We start from the raw sequence: 12,848 nt of genomic DNA, 5'->3' as shown, positions 1-12,848 counted from the left end.
AAGACCAGTACTTATTCACCATTCCTAGCTGTCCAGAGAATATGATGCAAGGCTGCCTTCTTTGAATCACAGCAGTCCATTTAGTTCTTTGTGGCTGTTTTGTACAACCTACTGGATTGCAAAGTTACTGCAGAGAAAAGTGTCATCCACATTGGTGTGGGTGTGGAATTGTTGCCGGTTTCCACCCTCAACAACAGTGATTGTTTAGGCACAAAAAGAATCTATATTAACTAACAATTACCTTTATTGGTTCAGTTACGAACAGACATGCAATTGGTTAAAAGCAAGTATGCAATTCATGCAAAACTAAATGTCTGTGCACACACCCACTAGGTTGCTGTGACACTCACTGAATAGTCACAGAATATAAAGGCTAATACCCGGGAACTGGAGTTCATGCTGCCCCGGTATCCCTCAGTCCCCCATATAATCTCCACGTTTCCAATATGGGGTCATCCACTTCTTCGATGGCTGGTCTCCAAAGTTTTTGCTGCTTCTATACCTGAAATCCTCCATTCTTATCCTCTTCTTATCAATTTAAACTGCTGTGTTTCAATTTTGTTGGTTTTGGTTTATCTAGCTAGCCTGTGTCAACCTTCCATTGGATCTGGCCCAAGGCTACAAGCAGCATTACCTTATTGCTCTTCCACCAAATAAGAATTTGTGCCTTATGTCACTTCTCTTGTTTCTCCCAGAGTCAGGCCAAGTCAAACCAGTTCCAATCAGCTCAAGCCATTTGCTGGGCTCAGGTTACCTCAGTTCACAGCATGCTCTGTTCAGCTCTGCAGATCCTGGCCAACCGAATCACATAAAGGCCAGACCACATAATGTAGCATAATTACTTCCTGAAAGGATGTGGCCAAACTAGTTAGGTTTTAGTAACAACTGTAGTACTTATAATGACAGTGAACTTTTTCCAAATTTGTAAAAAATACAATTTAAATTCTCAAACCACTATGGTGAGATTTGAACCTGCCTGCTCTGAATTAATAGTTAAGACTTCTGGATTGCCAGTTGGGTGGCACAATCATGTTCCCACCATCCACAACCCATTGCCTCTACTTAAAGCAGACAACAGGATTTGATGTATTAGATCATTTGGGAAGTGCATGACCTCCAGTTAGCAAATGCCCACATTGTGTTGAAAACACAAGTTTAAGACTTCATCCTGTTAGTCGTTTGTGCATCTATCTGGACAACGCTATTGGGCAAGACCTTATGTGGGATCACGAGCCTTGCAAAATGTTATTGAGAAAATGCACAGTGTTGCTGCTGCAATCTAGAAGTACATGAAGCAGAGGTACTAATGAAAAGACAAAAAAGAAGCCCTAATTAGACGCAATACCTGTTTCTTTTTTCTAACCAGGTATTCTTTCTCAGAGGATGGTTCATTGCATATTGGCTCAGCTCAAGTAACAGATACAGGTCGTTATCTGTGTATGGCAACCAACGCAGCTGGAACAGCTCGCAGGAGAATTGATGTACAAATATATGGTAACTGCATTTCAAATCAGAGGCATAAATTATTGTTTACATCTTGGATCCTATTTGCTTTGCTGCGAATGGTCTTGAAATTCCCAAACCTATGCACAGGGAGTTTCGGTTTTCAAAATAGAAGCCTGCTTCTTTTGCTGTTGAATCAGCTCTTAATGTCTTCAGTTAATTTACGTTGTAAAATCACATTTATAATCCAGGCCAGAATCCCATCCAGTACGCTTTTTATTTCAGCTTCGTCTGCTTCTAGATTAACATAGAAACATTAAAAATAGGGGCAGGAGTCAGCCATTCAACCCCTGGAGGCCGCTCCACCATTCGTTACAGTCATGGTTGACCAACCATTTCAATACCACATTTTGGCTCTCACAAGACTGAGCAAAATATGGTTAACCAACTTCTATATTTTGTACTAGAACAGCATGAGGAATTTTAAGATACTTGCCACTTTCCAAGTAACTGTAAATAATTGAAAGGTGGAAAAGAATTTTTCATATGAGCAAGTATACTCTACTGCCTTGAATAGTATGGGTTTTACAAGTCCCATTAATTGCAATTCAATCCTTATCATCTTCATTTTTTAGTTAAGTTTGATTTTTGTGCAGCAGGTACTTTAGATCTGTTTATGAACAATGCTTCATTTTCCTGGAACACATTATACACTGTTCTGATGAAAGGTCACTGAGCTGAAGGGTTATCTCTGTTTCTTTCTCCACAAATGTTGCTTCACCAGCATTTTCTGTTTTTGTTTTGTACACGATATAATGTGTCCCTAGTTAATTGCCTTCTCATTATTGTTGAGGCAACCAAAGATGTTCATAAGTAGCAGAAAATATGGTGTTTAAAACGTCATATTCACTTCCAATACATAGGTAAACGAGGATGTACTGTGCGTGTTAAATTACTATCCTATTGTTCATGAGTGATGTTCAGTTATCAGAACCACGCAGCCCACACATACTGTTATCTATCCATGCAACTGAGCCACACAGTTCCATTTAAGCCTTCATTAAAGTTCACAGTTCTTTTTGTCCAAGTCAGTTTTCCCTGGTCTCTTCTAGTTCCTCCATCCGTTGCTCCTGGCCTCAACAATATCACTGTACTAGTCAATGTGCAGACCACTCTGGCTTGTGAAGCTTCTGGTATCCCAAAGCCTACAGTCAGCTGGAAGAAGAATGGACGCCTACTCAACACTGATCAGAATCAGAATATGTACAGGTGATTACACCTCATTATCATGAAAAACAGTCATTCATAAAGTCGTCCAGTAGAACGTTTTAAGTGAATTTGCCCCTGAAAAAATTAATGATGTTGACTGTTTTATTATAAAATAGTCATTTATAACTTATAAAGTCATAGAATCGTACAGCACAGTCACAGGCCCTTCAGCCCACCAGGCCCATGCCAACTATCAAGTACCTATCTATAATCCTATTTACCGGCACTTGGTCTGTAATTTACTGTGCCTTGGCTGTTTCAAGTGCTCATCTAGATACTTGTTAGATGTTGTGAGAATACTTGCCTCCCCCACCCACCCATACTCAGGCAGTGTGTTCCGGATTCCACCTACCTTCTGGGTGAAAAGATTCTTCCTCAGATTTGCAGGGGGAGGGGATCCAGAATGAGAGAGAGGATAGTGAGATGGAGGGTAGAGGACAGGTAGGAACTACACAATTTCGGAACATTAATACGAATGGAGAGAGGAGAAATGGGTTAAAAATCCTATATCTGAATACACGGAGTGTCAGGAATAAGGTAGGCGAGCTTGAAGCTCAGATACGAATGGGTAAGTATGATGTTGTTGGGATAACGGAGACATGGCTGCAGGGAGATCAGACCTGGGAAATGAATTTTCAAGGGTATACATGCTATCGTAAGGACAGGAAGGTGGGCAGAGGGGGTGGGGTGGCCCTGTTGGTGAGGAATGAGATTCAGTCCCTTGCAAGGGGGGACATTGAATCAGGAGAAGTAGAGTCAGTGTGGATAGAACTGAGGAACTGTAAGGGCAAAAAGACCCTCATGGGTGTTATCTACAGGCCTCTGAACAGTGGCATGGATATTGGGTGCAAGCTGAATAGTGAGTTAATGTTGGCATGTGGCAAGGGTAATGTCACAGTAGTTATGGGGGATTTCAATATGCAAGTGGACTGGGAAAATCAGGCTGGTACTGGACCCCAGGAAAGGGAGTTTATAGAGTGCCTCCGGGATGCATTCTTGGAGCAGCTGGTACGAGAGCCGACCAGGGAGAGGGCTACCCTGGATTTAGTGCTGTGTAATGAGCAGGATTTGATAAGAGAACTCGAAGTAAAGGAGCCATTGGGAGGTAGTGACCATAACATGATAAGTTTTTATCTGCAATTGGAGGGAAAAGGGCAAATCAGAAGGGTCAATTTTGCAGTTGAACAAAGGAGACTATGGAGCCATGAGGGAGGAGCTGGCTAAAGTTGACTGGGCGAGCATCCTAGCAGAATTGTCAGTGGAACAGCAATGGCAGGTATTCTTGGGAATAATGCACAAGGTGCAGGATCAGTTTATTCCCCAGAGAAGGAAAGACTCAAAGAGGGGAAAGGGGCCACCGTGGCTGACAAAGGAAGTCAGAGATAGCATTGTGTTAAAAATGAAGAAGTATGGCAGAGCCAAGCTGAGTGGGAAGATAGAAGATTGGGAATTTTTAAGGTGCAGCAGAATTTAACTAAAAAGGTAATTCTGGAAGAAAAAATGAGGTACGAAGGCAAGCTAGCCAGGAATATTAAGGAGGATAGCAAAAGCTTTTTTAGGTATGTGAAGGGAAAGAAGTTAGTTAGGAACAATGTTGGGCCCTTGAAGACCGAATCGGATGAAATTATTACGGGAAACAGGGAGATGGCAGTCGAATTTAATAAGTACTTTGGATCTGTCTTCACGGAGGAAGATGTAAGAAATCTCCCAGAAGTAAGGATGGACAAAAGGCAGGGGGTGAAAGAGGAACTGAAGTGGATTGACATTAGGAAAGAAATGGTGATGGGTAGACTAATGGGGCTGAAGACTGACAAATCCCCAGGTCCAGATGGTCTGCATCCCAGGGTACTAAAGGAGGTGGCTCTAGAAATTGTGGATGCATTGGTGATCATTTTCCGATGTTCCTTCGATTCGGGGTCAGTTCCTGAGGATTGGAGAATGGCTAATGTTATCCCACTTTTTAAGAAAGGAGGGAGGGAGAAAATGGGGAACTATCGTCCAGTTAGCCTAACATCTATGGTGGGGAAGATGCTAGAGTTCATTATTAAGGATGAAATAGCGGCATATTTGGATAGCATTGATAGGATTGGGTCGAGTCAACATGGATTTACCAAGGGCAAATCATGCTTGACTAATCTACTGGAGTTTTTTGAGGATGTAACCAGGAAAATAGACGAGGGAGATTCAGTGGATGTTGTATACCTCGACTTTCAGAAGGCATTTGATAAAGTGCCGCACAGGAGATTGGCGGGTAAAATTAGGGCTCATGGAATTGGGGGGCAGGTATTAACATGGATAGAAAACTTGTTGGCGGATAGGAAACAAAGGGTAGGGGTGAATGGATGTTTCTCAGAATGGCAGGCCGTGACTAGTGGGGTGCCACAGGGCTCGGTGCTGGGACCGCAGCTGTTTACGATCTATGTTGATGATTTAGATGAAGGCATTGTGAATAACATTAGCAAGTTTGCTGATGATACAAAGTTGGGTGGCAGTGCGACATGTGTAGAGGAAGTGAGGTGATTTGGATAGGTTGGGTAAGTGGGCAGATACTTGGCAGATGAAGTTTAATGTGGCTAAGTGTGAGGTTATCCACTTTGGGAGCAGGAACAGGAAGGCGGATTATTATCTGAATGGTGTGGAGTTAGGTAAGGGGGAAATACAAAGGGATCTAGGAGTCCTTGTTCACCAGTCACTGAAAGTGAATGAGCAAGTGCAGCAGGCAGTGATGAAGGCTAATGGAATGTTGGCCTGTATTACAAGGGGAATTGAGTACAAAAGCAAAGAGATTCTTTTGCATTTGTACAGGGCCCTGGTGAGACCACTCCTGGAGTATTGTGTACAGTTTTGGTCTCCAGGGTTAAGGAAGGATATCCTGGCTATAGAGGGCGTGCAGCGTAGGTTTACGAGGTTAATTCCGGGCATGTCGGGACTGTGTTATGCCGAGAGGTTGGAGAGACTGGGATTGTACACGCTGGAATTGAGAAGATTGAGAGGGGATCTGATTGAAACATACAGGATTATTAAGGGATTGGACAAGATAGAGACAGGAAATATGTTCCAGATGTTGGGGAGGTCCAGGACCAGGGGGCATGATTTAAGAATAAGGGCTAGGCCATTTAGGACAGAGGTGAGGAAAAACTTCTTCTCCCAGAGGGTTGTGAATTTGTGGAATGCACTGCCTCAGAGGGCAGTGGAGGCCAATTCTCTGGGCACTTTCAAGAAGGAGCTAGATAGGTTTCTTATAGATAGGGGAATCAAGGGATATGGGGACAAGGCAGGAACAGGATATTGATTGTTGAGGATCAGCCATGATCTCAAAATGGCGGTGCAGACTCGAAGGGCCGAATGGTCTACTTCTGCTTCTATTGTCTTTTGTCTATTCCTTGTAAATGTATGCCGTCTGGTTTTAGATACCTCTGCAATAGAGAAAAGTTTCTTACTGTCTACCCTATCCATGCCTGCCATATATTATATAGACACACACAGACACGCACACACAGACACAGACACACACACCTCTTCAGCCTGCTCTGCTCCAAGATAAACAAACCCAGCCAATCCAGTCTCTTCTCAGAACTGTAAAGCTACAAGCATGTCTCAAACACCCACCAACTTCTCAGCCGATCTATATTGAAGGACAATGACAATAAATTGAATTGAACTTGCTTGACTGACTGTGCTCCCCTTTTTTCTTTTAGAGCTCACATAGGTCATTACACTAGTAAAACAAGATAATCATTTGTTCAACTGGAAGTTCACAATAAAAAAAATACAACAATTTCCATTTATATAGCCCCTTTGATGTAACAAAGCATACTTAAATGCCTCACAGGAGCATAAACCTCAGAGTAATCATGGAATTGTTGCATGTCAGGAGGCCGCCATTTGGCCTATCAAAGGAAGGAGGTTTTAAGGTTGATGAAGAAGTAAAGAGTCAGAGATGTGATGAGGGGAAATTACAAACTCAGGGGCTTGGCAGCTTCAGACACAGCTACCAAATTTGGATTGATTAAATTCAGGGATGATAAAGAGGGTTGATATCGGAGGGTTAAAAATTCCAGCGATGGGGATGATCACTTTAATCGCCACATTAAGATTTTAGTTTGGCCTCTCTTCCCCAGAAAGACAAAACTCTTTGGAAAGAATTCTGTCCTTCTGTTTATGTAGTAAGAACAAAACTGTTACATTGGAGCTGTATTTAACAATACATGGGAGCTTCACAATAATTCTGAATTACAACATATAATTCTGAATTACAACATATAATGTTGCGCTGTGATTTGTTGGAGAAAAATATTATTTGATTATTCAGAGCTATTCATGTTTTTGGCAAGTGATTGTGGGGCACCCTTACTGGTTCTGCAGAAGTTTGGAAGAATTTTACTCATAATATGCCCCATTTCTCCTTCCTTCGTTGCCCACTGCAAGACCAATGCTCCATGTGCCATTCAGCATTCACAGCGTGTTTTATTATTTGTGGGCTGACATAGAGCACTCCCTGATTTTTATGGGTGGATGGTTGGGATTGCCATGATTGGCTGGTGCACACATTGAGAATGGATTGTAGATTTGAGTGCGCTTGTCCTAGAGCAAGTCAAAATCTCACCATGTTGCACAAGTTCAGAAACATCTTGTGATTCAGGGCACTGCAGGAACCCTTAGAGCAGATCTTAGAGCAAGACACTGGAACTCGGCCAAAGCATGAGGAGCACTGGCTAGGCTACCCATCTTTTCTCATTGAAGGAGGATCAATTAGGCAGTGGCCTGTAGAGGGGAAAGATTAATCTTGAAAAAATTCGGGCTTTATTTTGATCATTAGTGAACAGCAACTGAAATTCAGTAATCAAAACATTGAGATAAAATCAAGGGCTTATCATTGGTTAATTTTTTGAATATTTTTGCTTCAGACTTCTTTCCTCTGGTTCTCTTGTAATCATCTCACCCACTGTGGAAGACACTGCACATTATGAGTGCAAAGTCTCAAATTATGCTGGGGAAGATCAAAGAGTCATCCAACTTACTGTACAAGGTGGGTACTTCCACTTTGGAAAGCATGATATTTATTTACAGCATGGTACTGTTTAATGCATGCTTTTGTGCTTTATTTTAACATAGCTGTCAATCTAGTTACATTAGATAACTATTACCCATATTAATTTTAATGAAAATGTAGTGTACAATTTATTAAAGAAAGTTGGTGGACTCCGTTGTCTGAAAAGATAATGTGAGATTTGTTATCAATCCAGATGTATGGGCAGTGGGAGTGACCACACTCCAATTCCCTCACCAAATGCTGCTGTATTTAAATTCCAGTGTGCAGCCATGTATCAGGTCACATCAGTCGTTGTACAAAATCATTGTTTTGACTGAATCCCCTTTTCACAAATAACCTCTCAGTATGGAATTCCATCTGTTGCTATTGGATTCCTTTATCTTAGTTAATAATTTGGTGGGATTTAATGTTTCTTTCTATATTTGGAATAATAGTTATTAGTTAAAAATGTGGATGGGAATAAAAAGACCTGCAAGTGTGTGTGTGTGTGCGTTTTCCAGGTTAAGATAAGCTCCATTCTAATTCATGGTTAATAAAAATGTTTATCAGTGCTAACCACTGGAAGAAATATGAAGATAGGCAATGCATTAGTATCATTGCAACACTCATGTCAGAGTGAAAATGGAAAAGTTAGTGATGGGTGTCTTGTGTTTGGAGGTTGAGTTCACTAATATCAAAGATATTTATTTATCCTACCAATAAAATATCCTCTTCACAAGTGTCAGTTGTTGTTGTTGTGTTTGATCGTCTGATTCAGCTCAAGCAGAACCATTGGTCCTCTTTAACTTTCTTTTTTAGTTCCTCCTTCAATTGCTGACGAAGCGACAGATTTGTTGGTAACACGGTTGGCACCAGCTGTTATTACTTGCACTGCCTCTGGTGTCCCAGAACCAAGGATTCACTGGACCAAAGATGGGGTCAGGCTGCCAGCTCAAGGAGAGGGCTATCTCATTCTCTCCACAGGTAACAGTGTGAACACATTTCTGGAAGGTCTAGAAATTCAGGAGGTGTACAGCATGGCAGGCAATACCTGAAAGAGAAAAGTAGGCTTCCATTTATAAGAACTGATGATCTGCCAGTCTAAAAAAAATATGAATCTATTCCTTGGTTGCCAAAAAGTTGTTATTTTGTTTACTTCTTTGTTAGTCCCATTTCCTAAAATGGAGAATTCCATGAATTTGCTTACAATGTCTCTTCTCTCCTCATGGTGCAAATCTGACTCTTTGTTGCGGTTCCTTCTCTCTTTCTGGGAATAAGCTATCAGCCAATATTGAACACCAAGTTGGTGCATGGAATGCGCTGCCTGGGGTGCTAGTGGAGGCTGATATGTTGGTCAAGTTCAAGAGATTGTTAGATAAGCATATGGAGGAATTTAAGATAGAGGGATATGTGGGAGGTAGGGGTTAGATAGTCTTAGGTGAGGTTTGAAGGTCGGCACAACATGGTGGGCTGAAGGGCCTGTATTGTGCTGTATTGTTCTATGGTTCTATAAACTCAAGAATTCCCAAAGAAACCTCAACTATGCATCCATCCATCTCAGACTGCCATAGTTCCCTTTGCTCTCATCTTCCTCCTCACTAACCTTCACATGCAATGAATGATCCTCTGCCACATCTGCCACCTCCTACATGATACCACCACCAAAAACATCTCCCCCTCCCCTTGCCTTTCAGTATTTGCATTATCCATTTCCTCCATGACCCCCTTACCTACCCATACATAGCCTCCTCTACTTCCCACAATAACTTCCCCTGCAAGCACCGGAGAATCAACACCTGCATTTTTACTCCTCTTCCCTTCAAGGTGAAACATGTACTTTACATATTTTATATATATATAAATACATAAATACATATATATATCGTAAGATACATACATTATATATGTATGCATATATCTTACAATTTACTAAACTGTACTTCCTGCTTACAATATGGTCCCTGTCACACTAGTTGACTGCTATGTAAAATACGTCAGTTTGGTTTGCAAGAATGATCTTCAAGCTTCCAGTCACCTCACTTTAATCCTCCACCTCACCTCCTCTCTGGCATCTCTCTCCTTAGCCTCCTTTACTGTTCCAGTGAAGCTCAACGTGAGCTTGAAGACAGCACTGCAGCCTTCTGTAAGGGGACATTACAATCTAATGGACTCAACATTCTGTTTCAACTTCAGACCATATTCAAAGTCTCCTTGTTATCCCCACACAAGAGCTGATATTACTGCACTGTTCACGCCATAAATTCAAAGATGTTCACTTTTATTCTTTCCTCCCCTTCATTCTTTTTCCTATCACTCAACTTACTTAAAACTTTACTTCTCTAACTTTTTCCATTCTGATTAAAGGTCATTATTCTGAAACGCTAAGGCTCTGCACAAATGGTGTCTGATCTCTTGAGTGTTTCAAATCCAGTATTTTCTGTTTTTATTCCAGCTTGGAAGCCAATAAATAGAGCATGCTGTACGCTAAGAACATGAGGGATATTTTCATGTATAAAGATGCACAGAAGAGATTAAGTCAGCCTGCAGATAAAAAAAAATTCAGCTTCTAATTTTAAGAAAAAATTTATACATTTTAATTATGTTGTTACTTTTCTAATTAGTTGCACATCCAATGGCACCTTGTGTCTTATGACAGATTGTTATTTATTTATTTGTTGCACAACAAGTAAGTTATAAATATATTATCGTTACATGGTTAGCTGTTTTTTCACCCCAACTTCTTGCTAATTCAGGAACAATTGAGATCGCTGCTGCCCAGCTCAATCATACAGGAAGATACACGTGTGTTGCAAAGAATGCTGCTGGCACTGCACGTAGGCAAGCCAATCTTCGTGTACAAGGTAGGTAGTTGTATTTTTGTGATTTTATTTCAATTATCATGAATAAAATCACTATTCAATGTGAAATAAATCTTTCTTTCATCATTACTTCTTCCAATATCACAGTCATGCCAAATTACTCAATCATTCAAGGAACGATTCAGACAGTCAGTTGTTCAGGAAACGTAAATCAGTCACCTGGAGTTTATTCCATTAAGACAAAAAGCTTTTCTTTATTAGAGTGCATAATTTTGAAATCAAACAAAGTCACTTTTTGAAATTGTAAGCATACAGCCTTTTCCCAGGCAGAATGAACGACTATTTGCAACCCCAGTTGTCCTGAGAATGAGCTAATAGTCACATTTCTGCAGTCAGTAAGACTACCTATTTTTATTCCCGAAACACAACCCTGGCCTTAGTTTTATTTGCTGTTGAAACTCTCATCCCTACCTTTATAACAAGTAGACTTCACTATTTCAACCAAATTCCGGCCATCCTACCTCCTCCTACCCTCTGGAAGTGATATTGTCAAAGATACTTTGACCTAGGTTCTTACTCATATGGAGTCCCAATCACCACTATGTTTCTTGGCCTTCAATAGCTAAGTTGAAATTTAAAATTCTCGTCCTAGCTTTTAAATCCCTCTGTGGTATCACTCCTTGCCTTTTTCTTTAATCTCCTCTGGTTCTACAAACCTTGTAGATATTTGCGCTTCTCCAAATCAGGTCTCCAGATCAAACCCATCATTGACGGCCTTACATTGAGCTACCTATATTTTGGAATTCTCTGTGTAAACTACCTTTCTCTCCATCTTTCCTCCTTTTAGGCTGCTCCTTAAGAATGAGAGGTGATCTTATTGAAACACACAAGATCCTTAGCAGGCGTGACAGGATAGATGTGAAGATATTGCCACTTGTGAGAGAATCTTGAACAAAGGGACACCATTAGTAGATTAGGGGTTGGTCATTTAAAACTGAGACGTGGAGGAACTTATTCTTACGGAGAGTGAAGAACCTCTGGAATTCTCTGCCCCGGAGGTTTGAGGGGGCTAATCATTGAGGATATTTAAAGAAGAAGTAGATATATTTTTGAAAGATCAGGAAAGTGAGGGTGATGTGGAACTGACACAGAAGAGGAGATGAGGCCTGGAGCAGATCAACCATAATCATATTGAATACCACACCAGGCTTGAAGGGCTAAGAGACCTATGCCTACTCCTGTGTTCTTATGTCCTGAGGTTCTTCATATGCCTTTTTATCCATCTTATTAACTTGTCCAGTTGCTTCCAATCATCTATGAACACTCACTCCAATGACCCTCTGTTTCTCTACACTCCTTAATCTCCTCCCATTTATTGTATATTTCCTTGTTGCATTTGTCCAAATGCAATAATTAACTCTTTTCTAGACTAAATTACATTTTTCTGCCCAGTTGACCAGATCATATTTCTCCTCTTTAAGTCAAAAGCTTTCCTCCTCCTCTGAAGCACACAGTCAAATTTTGGGTCACCTACAAATTTCTCTGTCATGCCCACTACATTATACCTCTATCCACAACAAAAAGCAAGGGACAAGTTCTGAGCCCTGTGGAACCCCATTGGTAGCAATCTTCCAGTCACAAAAGCACAACTTAACCATTATTCTGAGCAAAATTTGGATCCAATTTGCCATGGATCCAGTTTGCCATGAATCCCCTTGTCAAAAACTTCACTTAAGTACATTTGACCTGCTACAAACTCACTGCCCTCATCAACCCTCCTTGCTACCTCCTCAAAAATGTCAGTCAAGTTAGTCAGACATGACCTTCCCTGAACAAAATAATGCAGCATGTCTACAATGAATCTATATCTTTCTAAATGAAGGTTAATATTGTCCTGCAGAATTCATTCCAATAATTAAACAAGCTAGTTGAACTAAATGGCCTGTAATCCCTTGGTTCCTCCCTTTTAAATGGCACAACATTAGCAGAATTCTATTCTCCCAGCGTCACTCCTGATTGGAAAATTACGGTCAAAAGCTCTGCAATTTCCTCCCTTGCTTCTTTTAGCCGTTTGAGATGTATTTCATTCGAGCCTGGCAGCCTATCCACTTTTAAAGATGCTAAACCCATTAATACTTTCTCTTTTACAATGCATAATCCATCTAATATTTCATAGACTTTCTCCATATCTATAACATTGGTATTTTCCCCATATTTTGTGAAGACACCTGTTAAGTATTTGTTAAGGATTATAGAATCATAAAGGCATACAGCACAGAAACAGC

At 40.8% G+C, this 12,848-nt stretch overlaps 1 protein-coding gene across 1 annotated transcript in view; it reads left to right on the top strand.

Moving 5' to 3' along the window:
• hmcn1 (hemicentin 1) overlaps window positions 1-12,848 on the top strand; it is a 361,968-nt gene that overhangs the window by 302,449 nt on the left and 46,671 nt on the right. The window contains 5 exon segments of the mRNA XM_052011513.1: window positions 1,367-1,494; window positions 2,556-2,712; window positions 7,620-7,741; window positions 8,564-8,728; window positions 10,498-10,605. Coding sequence (XP_051867473.1) covers window positions 1,367-1,494; window positions 2,556-2,712; window positions 7,620-7,741; window positions 8,564-8,728; window positions 10,498-10,605 — 680 coding nt within the window.

The sequence above is a fragment of the Pristis pectinata genome, chromosome 3 (genome assembly GCF_009764475.1).
Source record: "Pristis pectinata isolate sPriPec2 chromosome 3, sPriPec2.1.pri, whole genome shotgun sequence".
Classification (NCBI taxonomy): Eukaryota; Metazoa; Chordata; class Chondrichthyes; order Rhinopristiformes; family Pristidae; genus Pristis; species Pristis pectinata.
Note: the sequence above shows the minus strand (reverse complement) of the source record. Positions and strands in the feature narration are given on the sequence as shown.